Here is a 16,317-nt window from a genome sequence, read left to right as displayed (position 1 = left end):
TTAGTCAGCGATCCCTAGAGGGACAGAACTAATAGTATATATATATTATTAATTTTATATTTATAATAAAAGTATAAATATATATTAAAATATATTAATTAAAATATATTTTATAATTTTATATATATATATAGGAGTTTATTAAGTATTAACTTACACAATCACAAGGTCCCACAATAGGCTGTCTGCAAGCTGAGGAGCAAGGAGAGCCAGTCTGAGTCTCAAAACTGAAGAACTTGGAGTCCGATGTTTGAGGGTAGGTAGCATCCAGTATGGGAGAAAGATGTACTCTGGGACGGTAGGCCTGTTTTATATTCACTGGCTGCTGATTAGATGGTGCCCATCAGAGTAAGGGTGGGTCTGCCTTCCCCAGCCCACTGACTCAAATGTTAATCTCCTTTGCCAGCACCCTCCCAAACACACCATCAAAACTTTGTATCCATCAATTCAATCAAGTTGACACTCAGTATTAATCATCACAATTCCACCCCTTGCCAACTTGAACCCATACACGTCTCCTGAGATCATACATAATCTTCAAATAAAGACAATAATAAGGTCATAATTACGTCTAATGTAATGCAACTACCCTTTGTACAACCGGAAATGCAACAGTCCCCAACCCAAATACTATTACATAAAGTTAACAATACTTAAATGCTGATGTGAAGTCAATAAATCTTATGTCACATGATGAAGGAAAAGGAAATAAAATGAAGATATTTTCTTAGTACAAGTGTATACATTCACAAACTTTTTTTAACAAAAGAAGGAGGAAATACTCATGACAGTTACAGCCCTTGTTTCTGTCGCTGGTCACGTGGTCGCAGCTGGTATTGGTGACTACCTTCTTCTACTACCCATTCTGTATTCCCTTTGCCTCCAACAAGTACCTCAGCACGCTGTAGTTTTTTTTTCCTGGTAGAGTGAACCAAACCTTCATCGCTGTGGAGTCTGGACCATTTGTAGTTCTACCTGGATTGGACTGTTGTAGTTTCCCATTGACCTTAATCACAGGGCATGGTAATACTAAGAGAAGCCCTAATGGATCTCCTGTATTCCATGCATTCCTGTATCCTGTATGGATCTCCTGTGTTCCTATCTCCTTTATGGAGTAGTAAACTGATTTCATCTTGATAGTCCTGTCAGTCACCCCAGCCAACACTGTAACTCCTTTCTTAGCCTGTTGACTTGAAGGTAGGAGGAGCCCAAAGTGAACAGATGGCAATTTTAACTTTCTGTTTAATGGAATCGTTGTTGTGTCTCCTGGTGGCAGCATTCCCTCTGGAACTAAGATCTCTAGGCCAGCAGAATGTAAGGTCATGGGAACAGAAAGCACAAATTTTGCTAGTGGATCACTACGGTGGTGCCTCATCATCACTAATGGTGAGTGGTGCCACTTCCACAACTACTGATACATGGACTAACATGGATAAACCTCAAAAACATTATGTTAGTGAAAGAAGCTAGAGACAAGAGACTACTTATGACACGATTCTATTTATATGAAGTTTCCAGAAAAGGTAAAAGTATACAGATAGGAAGCAGATCAGTAGTTGCCTGTGGGTGAGAGCTGTGATTAACTGTATATGAGCATAGAATATGGAGGGAATTTTTCGGGTTGGTGTGATGAAAGTGTTCAAAACTGGATTGTGGTGATGATTATATAACTGTATAAACTTATTAAAAATTGATGAATTATACTCAAAATGGATGGATTTTATGGTATATAAATTGTACCTCAGTAAAGCTGTTTAAAAAATTATGCATAGTGCTTGGATTATGACACAGCCATGTAGTTTTTGCTTCATCTCACCCCAAGAAGATGATGTAGTTCTTTATCACTTGAATGGTATTTTTTGTATTATTATTATACTTTAAGTTCTAGGGTACATATGCACAACGTGCAGGTTTGTTACATACGCATACTTGTGCCATGTCGGTGTGCTGCACCCATTAACTCGTCATTTACATTAAGTATATCTCCTAATGCTATCCCTCCCCCACCCCACCCCACGACAGGCCCCGGTGTGTGATGTTCTCCTTCCTGTGTCCAAGTGTTCTCATTGATCAATTCCCACTTATGAGTGAGAACATGCAGTGTTTGGTTGTCTGTTCTTGCGATAGTTTGCTGAGAATGATGGTTTCCAGCTGCATCCATGGCCCTACAAAGGACATGAACTTACCCTTTTTTATGGCTACATAGTATTCCATGGTGTATATGTGCCATAGTTTCTTAATCTAGTCTGTCATTGATGGACATTTGGGTTGGTTCCAAGTCTTTGCTGTTGCAAATAGTGCCACAGTAAACACACGTGTGCATGTGTCTTTATAGCAGCATGATTTATAATCCTTTGGGTATATACCCAGTCATGGGATGGCTGAATCAAATGGTATTTCTAGTTCTAGATCCTTGAGGAATCGCCACACTGTCTTCCACAATGGTTGAACTAGTTTACACTCCCACCAACAGTCTAAAAGTGTTCCTATTTCTCCACATCCTCTCCAGCACCTGTTGTTTCCTGACTTTTTAATGATCACCATTCTAACTGGTGTGAGATGGTATCTCATTGTGGTTTTGATTTGCATTTCTCTGATGGTGAGTGATGAGCATTTTTTCATGTGTCTGTTGGCTGCATAAATGTCTTCTTTTGAGAAGTGTCTGTAAATATCCTTCACCCACTTTTTGATGGGGTTGTTTGTTTTTTTCTTGTAAATTTGTTTGAGTTCTTTGTAGGTTCTGGATGTTAGCCCTTTGTCAGATGAGTAGATTGCAAAAATTTTCTCCCATTGTGTAGGTTGCCTGTTCACTCTGATGGTAGTTTCTTTTTCTGTGCAGAAGTTCTTTAGTTTAATTAGATCCCACTTGTCAATTTTGGCTTTTGTTGCCATTGCTTTTGGTGTTTTAGACATGAAGTCCTTGCCCATGCCTATGTCCTGAATGGTATTGCCTAGGTTTTCTTCTAGGGTTTTTATGGTTTTAGGTCTAACATTTACGTCTCTAATCCATCTTGAATTAATTTTTGTATAAGATGTAAGGAAGGAATCCAGTTTCAGCTTTCTACATATGGCTAGCCAATTTTTCCAGCACCATTTATTAAATAGGGAATCCTTTCCCCATTTCTTGTTTTTCTCAGGTTTGTCAAAGATCAGATGGCTGGAGAGGTGCAGTATTATTTCTGAAGGAATAAACGTAATCCAGCATATCAACAGAATCAAAGACAAAAACCACATGATTATCTCAATAGATGCAGAAAAGGCCTTGACAAAATTCAGCAGCCCTTCATGCTAAAAACTCGCAATAAATTCGGTACTGATGGAACGTATCTCAAAATAGTAAGACCTATTTATGACAAACCCACAGCCAATATTATACTGAAGGGGCAAAAACTGGAAGCATTCCCTTTGAAAACTGGCACAAGACAGGGATGCCCTCTCTCACCACTCCTATTCAACATAGTGTTGGAAGTTCTGTCCAGGGCAATCAGGCAGGAGAAGGAAATAAATGGTATTCAGTTAGGAAAAGAGGAAGTCAAATTGTCCCTCTTTGCAGATGACATGATTGTATATTTAGAAAACCCCATTATCTCAGCCCAAAATCTCCTTCAGCTGATAAGCAACTTCATCAAAGTCTCAGGATACAAAGTCAATGTGCAAAAATCACAAGCATTCTTATACACCAATAACAGACAAACAGAGAGCCAATATCAGTGAACTCCCATTCACAATTGCTTCAAAGAGAATAAAATACCTAGGAATCCAACTTACAAGGGATGTGAAGGACCTGTTCAAGGAGAACTAAAAACCACTGTTCAAGGAAATAACAGGACACAAACAAATGGAAGAATATTCCATGCTCATGGATAGGAAGAATCAATATCGTGAAAATGGCCATACTGCCCAAGGTAATTTATAGATTCAATGCCATCCCCATTAAGCTACCAATGACTTTCTTCACAGATTTGGAAAAAACTACTTTAAAGTTCATATGGAACCAAAAAAGAGCCTGCATTGCCAAGATAATCCTAAGCCAAAAGAACAAAACTGGAGGCATCACACTACCTGACTTCAAACTATACTACAAGGCTACAGTAACCAAAATAGCATGGTTCTGGTACTTGAACAGTATTTCTCAAACTTTAAGGTGTATAAGAATCACCCTAGGATTTTGCTAAAATGCTGATTAAGATTCAATAGGTCTGTGTCAGCGCCTACTATTTTGCTTTTTTTTAAAAAAAAAAATTTGTGTTAAGTTATTGAGGTACAGGTGGTATTTGGTACATTTGTAAGTTCTTTAACAGCGATTTGGGAGATTTTGGTGCACCTATCACCTGAGCAGTATACACTGCACCCTATTTGTAATCTTTTATCCTTCGCCCCCTCCCACCCTTCCCCCAAAGTCCCCAAAGTCCACTGTAAAGTTCTTATGCCTTTAGATTTAGCTTTTTTTATTATTATTATTTTTTAAATGATTGCCTTAGGTTTCTGGGGAACGGGTGGTATTTAGTTATATGAGTGAGTTCTTTAGTGATGATTTGTGAGATCGTGGTGCACCCATCACCTGAGCAGTATACACTGAACCCAATTTGTAGTATTTTATCCCTTACCCAGCTCCTACCCTTTCCTCTGAGTCCTCAAAGTCCATTGTATCATTCTTATGCCTTTACATCCTCATAGCTTAGCTCCCACTTATGAGTGAGAACATACGATGTTTGGTTTTCCATTCCTTAGTTACTTCACTTAGAATAATAATCTCCAGTCCCATCCAGGTTGCTGTGAATACCATTAATTCATTCATTTTTATGGCTGAGTAATATTCTGTTGTGTGTATATACCACAATGTCTTTATCCCCTTGTTGATTGATAGGCATTTGGGCTGGTTTCATATTTTTGCAATTGTGAATTGTGTTGCCATAAACATGCGTGTGCAAGTATCTTTTTCATATAATGACCTCTTTTCCTCTGGGTAGATACCAAGTAGTGGGATTGCTGGATCAAATGATAATTCTGCTTTTAAAGGAATCTCCACACTGTTTTCCATAGTGGTTTTACTAGTTTACATTCCTACTAGCAGCGTAGAAGTGTTCCCTTTTAACCACATCCACACCAACATCTATTACTTTTTGATTTTTTTATTATGGCCATTCTTGAAGGGCTAAGGTGGTATCGCATTGTGGTTTTGATTTACATTTCCCTGATCATTAGTGATGTTAAACATTTTTTTCATATATTTATTGGCCATTTGAATATCTTCTTTTGAGAATCTTCTATTCATGACCTTAGCCCACTTTTTGATGGAATTGTTTGTTTTTTTCTTGTTGATTTGTTTGAGTTGCCTCTAGATTCTGGATATTAGTCCTTTGTCAGATGCATAGATTGTGAAGATTTTCTCCCACTGTTTGGGTTGTCTGTTTATTCTGCTGACTCTTCCTTTTGCTGTGCAGAAACTCTTTAGTTTAATTAAGCCCCACCTATTTATCTTTGTTTTTGTTGCGTTTGCTTTTGGGTTCTTGGTCATGAGGTCTTTGCCTAAGCCAGTGTAAAGGTCTTTCTGATGTTATCTTCTAGAATTTTTATAGTTTCAGGTCTTAGGTTTAAATCCTTGATCCATCTTGAGTTGATTTTTATATAAGGTGAGAGATGAGGATCCAGTTTCATTCTCCTACAGGTGGCTTGCCAATTATCCCAGCACCATTTATTGAACAGGGTGTCCTTTTCTCACTTTATGTTTTTGTTGGCTTTGTCTAAGATAAGTTGGCTGTAAGTGTTTGAGTTTATTTCTGGGTTCTCTATTCTGTTCCATTGGTCTATGTGCCTATTTTTATACCAGTACCATGCTGTTTTGGTGACTGTGGTCTTACAGTATAGTTTGAACTTATGATGTGATGCCCCCGGATTTGTTTTTTGTTTTTGTTTTTGTTTTTTGCTTAGTCTTGCTTTGGCTATGTGTGCTCTTTTTTTGGTTGCATGTGAATTTTAGGATTATTTTTTCTAGTTTTGTGAAGAGTGATGGTGGTATTTTAATGGGAATTAAATGCAAGCACATCCCATGCTCATAGATGAGTAGAATTAATATTGTGAAAATGATGATACTGCTAAAAGCAATCTACAGATTTTGCGTTTTTAACAAGCTCCAAAGTGATGTCAATGCTGCTGATATGAGAACCACACTTTGAATGGAAGGTATTAGAATTTGTTCATTAGAATCTCCTGGGGAGCTTTTAAAATAAAATTGATGCAGAGTTGTACCCAACAGATTAAATTAGAAATCTTTGGTGATACTTATGTGAAACTCGGTTAAGAGCCTTGACAAAATGGGATTCTTTCTACCATAGGGAGTCAGTAACAGACTTTGACCTATGTCTCCCTTACAGCCATCCCATAGTTTAGGTTATAACTGAAAACCCCCAAATTATGATCAGGATCTCTTGTGATAACCAGGACAAGAAACTAGAATGCTTTAAATATGATCTTTTTGAATATTCTCTTACACATTTCAACCCTTTAGTCCTGGCTGAGAATTGGAATACAGAAGAAAGGGAAACCTGGAGTGATTATGATAATAGCTAAAATCTATTGAACAATTACAATGTGCCATGCATTGTTCAAAATATTTCACATGCATTATCTTATTTTACCCTTACATTTTACCTTGTGAGGTAGGTACTATAATTTTCTCCCTATTATAGAATGAACAAAGTGTATAGAGAGGAGAAATGACTTGTTCAAAATCATATAGCTAGTAACTGGTCCAGTTGGGATTTGAAGCTAGACAGTGAGGCTCCAGGGTCCCAGAGAAGCTGACACCCACCAGTACTTGCTTCCTGTAGTCTATAGTCTGTTTCTGCCAGACCTTCTGCGACAAGTCCCTAACTGATCTTCTATCCTTGGGGAGTGGAGCTGGATGCCACCCAAATCTTCAAGGCCCTTGTGTTAGTCTCCTAAAACATACCCAAGCCTAATAAGAGTGTTTCTGTATCCTCTTGACACACTCTTGTCTTGCTTTCCAGGGGTCTGTTGATGTTAGAGGCTCCTCTGAGCTGTCTTATTCTGATTGCTTGAGCTGAAAGAGAAAGACCCAAGAAGCACATTTTTAAACCCCACTTTTTCTCTCTGAATGCTCTGGCCTCTTGGACCTGAGTTTTCTAGTGTCCTTAATCCTCATCCGAGTTCCTCTCCTCTCCTCGAAGATGGATATAGGAAAAACTGAATGTTAGACTGAAATTGAGCAGGATGTTTAACCAACTGACCATGTACTTAACCTCTGTTACCCTTTTTGTTTTTAATAGTGATTGAGTTTCATTGAAGCTTCCAGCGATTTGAGTGCCTTAAAAATTCTTTGTTAACATAATGCCTTTTGAATACTAAGTGTCAGGAAAGCCTATTTTTAATTTATCAATGGCACCCTTAGTCTTAATATGCTTAAGCATACTTTACTTTTGAGGGGGGAATTAATCTTTTATCATATGTACCATAGATGCTGTTGGTTTCATTATTTTAGGAAAATGTTCTTATGATTGTTTTAGCATTAATGCTACTCACATACCTCTTTTTTCCAATATCTGTTCAGCATAGATAAGGAAGATACAAAAAGAGTCACCCATACTAAAAGCTAATGCCAAAGAGATGTAAGTTGCTATTGTTTGAAAAACTAACAAAGATGTTAAATTTATCAATTTCCTCTTGACTGTGAAGAAAGTGAATCTGAAATTAAGCATATGATGGAGAATATTTGGACTTTCTTTTATAAGCTGCATCTTTGGGAAACCATGAATAAAATTTAAGCACAATTACAGGAAGCTAATTTTATAAATGGAAATTTTTTGGAGGTGGGAGAGATAAAAGAGGAATTTTATTCTGCCATTCATTTAGAGCAGGGCTACTTAGAAATACAAAACACTGTCAGTGTTAACTTCTTTGAAGCACTGGGGCCTCAAGTTTTCAGATGCTTAAGAGTCACTTGGGGGCTTGTTGAAAATACAGTTCCTTGGGCCCCACTCCTTTCAGCTCTAAGTTTTTCATATAATAAAACTTGGGATTATAATATTCAAGTTATTAGTCATGATTCTCCACAGAAACAGAACCATTAGGAGATTGTCTGTATGTCTGTCTATATATCTTTCTAGACATTGTTGTAAGGAATTGGCTTACATGATTATAGAGACTGAGAAGTTCCAAGATCTCCATTTGGCAGTCTAGAGTCCCAGGAGAGCCAGTGGTATATAGTCTCAATCCAAGTCTGAAGGCCTGAGAAGTACAAAAATTGATGGTGTAAATTTCAGTCCAAGTTTGAAGACCTGAGAACTGGGAGAGCCAATGGTGAAAGTTCCAGTGCATGTCTGAATCAAAGGCAGGAGAAGACTGATCTCCTGCTTGGAAGATGGTCAGGCAGAGAGAGCACCAGTTCTCCCTTACACTGACTTTTTGTTCTATTCAGGCCTTTGACAGACTAGATGAAGTTTCTCTCCATTGAAGAAGGCAATCTGCTTCACTCAGTCTACTGATTCATCTGTTAATATCATTCAGAAACTCTCTCACAGGAATACCCAGAATGTTTAACCAAATATTTGGGCACCCCATGACATAGTCAAGTTGATATAGAAAATTAACCATGGTACAGATCAAAGCTGAGTCACTGGTGTAAAAATGTGCCTCCTCCCACTTCTTTAAAAAAAGACTTCATAAGGCACATGAACTATATCAGAAAATAAAGCCACTAGTACAATGACATTTAAAAAATCAGTATATTAAAATGATACAAATATACCCTTTGTCTAAAAATAAAGTAGAAGTAAAAGGTATGATGGAGTACATGAAAAGAAGGAGAAAATGCATTTATTTATTTCAATATTTTCTACTAAGTGCCAGGGATTATTCTAGGTGCCAATGGGGAACTAAGTGGTTTTCTGGGTCATAAGACTTTTCAGTGCTAAGACTGAGACTGTCCGAGGCAAATCAGAATGGTTGGTTATTCTAAGGGAGAGGGAGAGACGAGTTATTTTGAGAGGAGAAGACTGACAAACCAATATGTGAGTAAGTGTGTAATGTGATCAGTAGTGATAAGTGTTACGAAGAAAATCAAAGTGTGGTGAGATACAGAGAGGGACTAGGAGAGTTATTTAGGAGCCGTGCAATTAGATCTGATCACCTAGGGAATGAAGTAAGACGGAAAAGAAAAATAATGAGCTGAGGACTGAGATGAGGTAGGCTCAACCAAGTGACCAAGAGCCAACAGTAAGGAAGGAGGAAAGCCATGATAGTTGATACAAGAAGCAAATGAATGAATTGTTTCCAGAAGAATCATCAGTTGTGTCAGATGCTGCTGAAATGCTGGGATAATTCAGATTGAGCATTTAATTGATAGGATGGTGACAATGAATGAGAGGGACAAAAACTTGATTACTGTGAGATCAAGAGAGAGTGGAAAATGTGTATATTAGCTTGCTGGGGCTGTTAGAACAAAGTACCACACACTGAGTGGCTTAAACAATAGAAATTTATGGTGTCACAGTTCTAGAGCCTGGAAGTCCAAGATCAAAGTGTTGGCAGGGCCATGTTTCTTCTAAAGTGCTGGGAAAGGATCTGTTCCAGGCCTCTTGCCTAACTTCTGGCAGTCCTTTTGGCAATCAAGTGTGCCTTGGCTTGTGCAGCATAACTCTAGTCGTCACATGGCATTCTCCCTGTGTGTGCATGTCTGCTCCACCAGTTATGTTGAGTTGGGAGCCCACTCCACTCCAGTACAACTTCATTCTAACTTAACTATTTACAACTATAGCTGCCCTGTTTCCAAATAAGATCACATTCTGAGGTACTGAGGTTTAAGATTTCAAAATATGAATCTTAAGGAGACATAATTCAACCCATAAAAATGTAGTATATCCATACAATGGAATATTTTTCAGCCTTGAAAAGTAAGGAAATTCTGACACATATTATGACATGGATGAACCTTGAAAACATTATGCTTGGTGAAAGAAGCCAGTCACAAATGGTCACAAATTGTGTAGTTCTTTTTATATGAAGTGTTCAGAATAGGAAAATCCAGATTGCCAGGCTTGGAGGCAGTGGGAAATAGGGGAATGACCGTTAATGGGCATGGGGTCTTTGCGGGGTGGTGAACATGTTCTGTAATTAGATATTGGTAATGGTGCATAACCTTGCGAATATACTGAACTGTACTCTTTGAAAGGGTGAATTTTATGGTATGTGAATTAAATGTCAATAAAAAATATATATATTAGTTGGGTGTGATTGCTTACCCCTGTAATTCCAGCACTTTGGGAGGCCAAGGAGGCTGGACCACTTAAGGTCAGGAGTTTGAGACCAGCCTTGCCAACATCGTGAAATGCTGTCTCCACTAAAAATACAAAAAAACAAAACAACAACAACGACAAAAAAAACTAGCTGGACGTGGTGATGCATGCCTGTAGTCCCAGCTACTGGGGAGGCTGAGGCAGGAGAATCAGTTGAACCTGGGAGGCGGAGGTTGCAGTGAGTCAAGATTGTGCCACTGCACTCCATCCTGGGCAACACGTGAGTCTCTGTCAAAACAAAACAAAACAAAGCAAAAAAGCCAAAAGCCAAGCAAACAAATATGTGTGTGTATGTGTGTGTGTGTATACACACAGAGGGAGGAGAGAAGGTAAAGAAGTGGAGGTACCCAGTGTCAACATCTCTGAAGAAGTATTAAAACATGGGGTGATGAGAAGTGGATGTAGGGTCAAGAGATGACTTTTAAAATACAGGAATATTATAGCATGTTTGTATGCTGATTCAAACAATCTAACAGGGCAGGAAATAGTAATGATGAAAGGTGGGGCTGAGGGATTTTCAGGAGCCAAATCCTTGAGTTCACTGGACTATCACCTTGAATAACTTCATCAATGTCTTTTCCCTAGGTGACAGATCAGTCGGTGAAAGCATTTGCTGAACACTGTCCTGAGCTTCAATATGTAGGCTTCATGGGTTGTTCAGTCACTTCTAAAGGAGTCATTCACCTAACCAAGGTAGGTACTATGGCTGCTTTTCCTTGGTATTTTTGAGTATCATACAGGTGATGAGCCGTAAATTGTTAAATTTACTTGAATAAGGGATAGTCAGACCATTATGGAAGTCTACTAGTGTTTGATAGAAGTTAGAATGAGTTGAAGAAAGCAATACCAAACTTACCCTTTCTGAAATGGAATACTCATTTAAACAAGAAGCTTTTTGCTTTTTCATTGCTAATGGCTATGAAATATATATCAAAGAAATATATGTGACCAGAATCATTTAAATGTTAATGTATTGTGCTTAGAAGATATTTTGATTGAATTTTAAGTGCTCATATATCACTAGATCCTATGAGTATTTGACTTTAAAAAGTGAATATGGTCAGTGCATATGATCAAGCTGAATATGTAAGGTGAAAAGAGAGGTCAATATATGACAAAAATTTACATTGTGGCTCAGAGAGTTCACTAATATAACAATTATATGAAATTTCATATTTTTAGAAATGATCAAACTGCCAGTTCTTAAGTAATCTCTCACTGATGTGTCATCTCTACTGCTTTCCAGAGCTTTAAAATAATTAGAAACCAATTCTTACATCTGTGTAATGGAAAAACTGGCTACTATAAAATTTACCTGTGTGTTATCTGAAATTTGTTACTATATGAATTTCAATTCTATCCTATAGTACTTAGGAAAATGAATGTGAGTCTTGCCTTTTCCAACTTATAGCTGAGCAATCTTTTCCTTCAACCTTCCTTCATTTCACAACTATTAGAAAGTTGCTGTATTGACAACACAATGATGAATAAAACTAGGTAAGATCCCAGGTCTCTTTCAGTTTGATGTCTTCGGATCACTTTGAGCTTACAGTTTAATGGCAAATAATGTCTTTCTTTACTCCCTAGGAAAAGAGTAAATGTATATGAGTTACCTAGGACTATGGTAGGGTCATACAGTGAATAGGACCCTGGGTGCCATTATAACCTCAGGTTGGATTATTGGGTCTATCAGTTAGCTAAGTGGGAAAATTATTTTTTAGGGTATTAAATAAGGTAATATATATAAGGTATTTGATTCAGAATAGAGACCACAGTAAATGCTAAGTAAACGTTAGCTATTAATATTAAAACAGATGTGGGCGAGGCGCAGTGGATCACCCCTGTAATCCTAGCACTTTGGGAGGCCAGGACAGGTGGATCGCTTGAGGGCAGAGGTTCGAGATCAGCCTGGCCAACGTGATGAAACTCCATCTCTCCTAAAAGACAAAAATTACCTGAGCATAGTGGCATGGTGGCTGTAATTCCAGCTACTTGGGAGGTTGAGATGGGAGAATTACTTAAACCTGGGAGGCAGAGGTTGCAGTGAGCCGAGTTTGCGCCACTACACTCCAGCCTGGGTGACAGAGTGCAACTCCATCTCAAAAATAAAAAACAAACAAAAAACAGATGCCATAGTATCTAAATTGCTAAAAAAATAGTACAAAGTTTGATTTTAAGAAATCAAATCACTATTCTAGTCTAGTGTATCTGAAAGAGAGCCTGTGGTTATACTATGTCTTAAAGGACTGATTAACTTTAATTTTATTGTGAGGATCAGAGCCTAAAGCTAGAGGAGAGGATAGGCCTGTTATTCTCAATTATTGCTCTATCAGAACATCTTAGTATAACCAAGACCATACAAGATCATATGTAACCATAATTTTTAATTCATTTCCTATAACCTTGGCCTGAACACTTGGTAGATGAATGTTTTTCTAGTCACATCTAATGCTGTTTATGGTGTAGAGTAAAAATGCCTTTGGTTGAACAGATTGTGCACAACAAGTGTTGTGATGGCCATATGTGGGCTTTTTATGATCACTTGAAATTGTACTCATTAAAGACAAAACAAGACTTATTAGATCAGTAAGTGCTTCCCAGAATATTTTGAGATGGCCAAAAATTATGGTACACTGGTACTTAAAAGATCACAATTATTCTCTGTGATAAAATACAGCTATAGCAAATGTCTGCAGTGGAAAACTCAATTTGCTGAGATGGTTCTTCTGAAGATTATAGGCAACGATTGCTGGTTTGGTCTATCAACAATCAAAATCTATTGGACTCATATTAGAGTTAGTACACAAAGTTTTGAGGAACATCTTTGTTCTTCAACAGAACCTTTCTTTGATGAGAAAACTGGTGTGTACAACTAAGCAATGAACGTTGCTTGGTTTTCTGGATTCAAGTAAAGGCAAAAGAGGACATTTTATACATGCATCGGTTCTGCAAAGCTATTTTAATTGGTTTATCTCTTGAAAACCAAGGGTAGACTCAGTTTTTAATAAAATTAATGCTTTTAATTTTATGAGATTTGTGTTCTGGCAGTGTTTTCATACCAGCTACTAAGACATTCACAAAAATGTTTGCAATCATATAAACACCACTTAAAAAGTTGTATTTTCCTTTTCATCATAGTACATAATAAGTAAGCAAGAAGATGTGAGATATAGAATATTGAGAGTTAACAGCCTAAATAGGTTTTTACATGATTTAGAAAATCTCTCTAACACATGATGTCACTAAATCTCTGGCTTTCTAAGTTTGCTAAGAGAGGCGAGGAGCATAAAATCTCTGTACCTTAGTTTCCTGTCTTTGAAATTAATGTGCCTGTATTAGATGATCTGTCTTCAGATCTGGAGTTTCTTGCACCTTGAATAATCTATGAATTTAGGAATCATTGGCCTAGAAGGGACTGTGGGGGGCTCTCATGGAAACTAAGAATCAAGTCTAATTTAGTAGGTTAGAAGGGAAGATTGGGGATTTGTGACATCTTAGATTTTTAAATCAAGGGCAAGAAAACAGAGGATTGGGAATAGATGGAAGGACATTGATATCCTCTTGTGGTTCCTTGGATTTAATTTTGTTTTGATTTCCTCAGGCTTGACTGGATTCCTATTTACTTTGTAATATTTACTGATAACACACTATTATTACTTAGATTCTGCTAATATCAAGCAATATTGGGATAAGAAGCCTTTCTGAGCTGCTGTGACTGTGTAAATGAGAGTCCAGAATAACCAGACTGAATGTACACAGGTTGATAAGATAAAGTCAGATTTATGGGACTGTTTGGAAACTTAGAGGTCTATATTTAGGAAGCAAAGATAAGAATTTTTGAGGTCTACATTTAACAGTTAAGAGTATCAGTGACTTGTATGTGGCAGAATTGGGTCCACTCTAACACAAGTATGTTCTTTTCATTGTACTGTACCTACTATATAAATATAAATCTGTATATCTTGCTCTCTCTCCCACTTTTAAAAACAAGTTTGGCAAATGCAAATATATAGTTACCTTCAGTGTTTAGACTGTGGGATCTGCATGTCATTTGCTACTAAAGAGACTAGAAGGAACATGTCAAAGGACCCAAAAGCCAATGTGAAATGGCTCCTACTGACCTAGGCTGGGATATTTTGAGCATTGAAAAGGAAGATTCTGCAATGAATTAAAAGAAATAAAATATATAAAAATGGGTTTATAATGATATAAGCAAAATGAAGCTGGACTTCTTCCGGCTTAGGTGGCGTAACAGGGGCCAAATTTACTCTTTCCTGAAACAACTTTAAAAAAACAGACAAAATATAGGAAACAATGGTTTTTAAGACACTGGATATCAGGCAACCAAGGACAATGATCCCTATGATATGGGAAACAGGCAAGAGGAGCTCTGTGATTGTCTCAGTTTACTGCATTGAGTTTCCAGACTTCAGCACAGGGAGGGGGTAAATCAGGTAACACACAGCAGACTGTCTGAGTTGAGAAAACAGAACAGAAAGGCCAGGGAGACCAAAACAGCCAGATTTCAGAGGACTGAATACTGGAGGGAACTGCATAGAGAATCCCAGGGATCGGTGGATGACCCTCCTTATGCATTCAATCCTAAATAACCCATGAGTAAAGCCAAAATCAAAAGAGAAATTAGAAAGTATTTTGAAATGAATGAAAATGAAAACACAGTGTATCAGATTTAGTGTGATGCTACTAATGTACTACTTAGATAAAAATAATGAAACAAATACCAATACGAGAAAAAAGAAAGATTTCAATTATGACTTCAACTTCCATTTTATAAAATTTGAGAAAGAAGAGCAAATTAAATCCAAATTAAACAAACAAACAAAAAAAAAAAGGTAAAGATTAAAGAGGAAATCAATGAAATGGAAAGCAAAAAGAAGAGAGGAAATTAATGAAACCAAAAGCTAGTGATTTGATAAGACAGATAAAATTGATAAATCTCAAAAAAAAAAATTGCCAATGTTGTAGCTCAGAGGGTTGACAAAACTACAGATACTACAGGTGTTAATAGGATAACAAGGGCATATTATTAACATCTTTTTTTTTTTAAATAGAGTTTTGCTCTTGTTGCCCAGGCTGGAGTGCAATGGGATCTTGGCTCACTGCAACCTCTACCTCTCAGGTTCAAACAATTCTCCCACCTCAGCCTCCCAAATATCTGGGACTACAGGCACCCGCCACCATGCCCAGCTAATTTTTTGTATTTTTAATAGAGACGGGGTTTCACCATGTTAGCCAGGCTGGTTTCGAACTCCTGACCTCAGGTGATCCACCCACATCAGCCTCTCAAAGTGCTGAGATTACAGGTGTGAGCCACCACACCCGGCCAGTGAACATCTTTAGGCCTATCAATTCAACAATTTAGATGAAATGGAAAATTTATTTGAAAAACACAAACTACCAAAGCTCACTTAAGAAGAAATAGATAACTTGAATACCCCTGTATTTCTTAAAGAAATTGCATCTGTAGTTAAAAATTTTCCACTAATACTCCCATCCCAGATGACTTCACTGTTGAATTTTGCCAAATATTTAAGAAAGAAATAATACCAATTCAACACAAGTCTTCTAGAAAAGAGACTATTATTACCCATGTTAAAAAACTTGATAAAGACACTAAGTGAAGAAAATTGAACATCACTATTTTTCATGAACATAGATTCAAAAATTCTAAACAAAAGTTTGGAAAATCATGTCTAACAGTATTTTAAAGGGATAATTATGTCATGACCTAATAGAGTTTATCCCAGAAAAGCAAAGTTGGTTAGGCACTCAAAATAAATCAAAGCTAGGAAATCAATACACAAAAATCCATTGTATCTGTATAGCAGAGGAAACAACAGAGTAAAAAGACAACCTATGGAGTGGAAGAAAATATTTCCAAACCATATATCTGATAAGGAATTACTATCCAAAATATATAAGGGACTCGACTCAATAGTAAGAAAACAACCTGATTGAAAACTGGGCAAAGTACCCAAATAGA

General features: G+C 37.3%; 1 protein-coding gene across 4 annotated transcripts in view; it reads left to right on the top strand.

The window, feature by feature from the left end:
• FBXL17 (F-box and leucine rich repeat protein 17) overlaps positions 1–16,317 on the top strand; it is a 539,707-nt gene that overhangs the window by 157,295 nt on the left and 366,095 nt on the right. For all 4 annotated transcript variants that reach the window (XM_003899972.5, XM_031666765.1, XM_031666766.1 and 1 more), the window contains exon 5: positions 10,899–11,006. In XM_003899972.5, coding sequence (XP_003900021.1) covers positions 10,899–11,006 — 108 coding nt within the window. The remainder of the gene's footprint in view (positions 1–10,898; positions 11,007–16,317) is intronic.

Source organism: Papio anubis, chromosome 5 (genome assembly GCF_008728515.1).
Source record: "Papio anubis isolate 15944 chromosome 5, Panubis1.0, whole genome shotgun sequence".
Lineage (NCBI taxonomy): Eukaryota > Metazoa > Chordata > Mammalia > Primates > Cercopithecidae > Papio > Papio anubis.
This window is presented reverse-complemented; position numbering and strand designations above follow the sequence as displayed.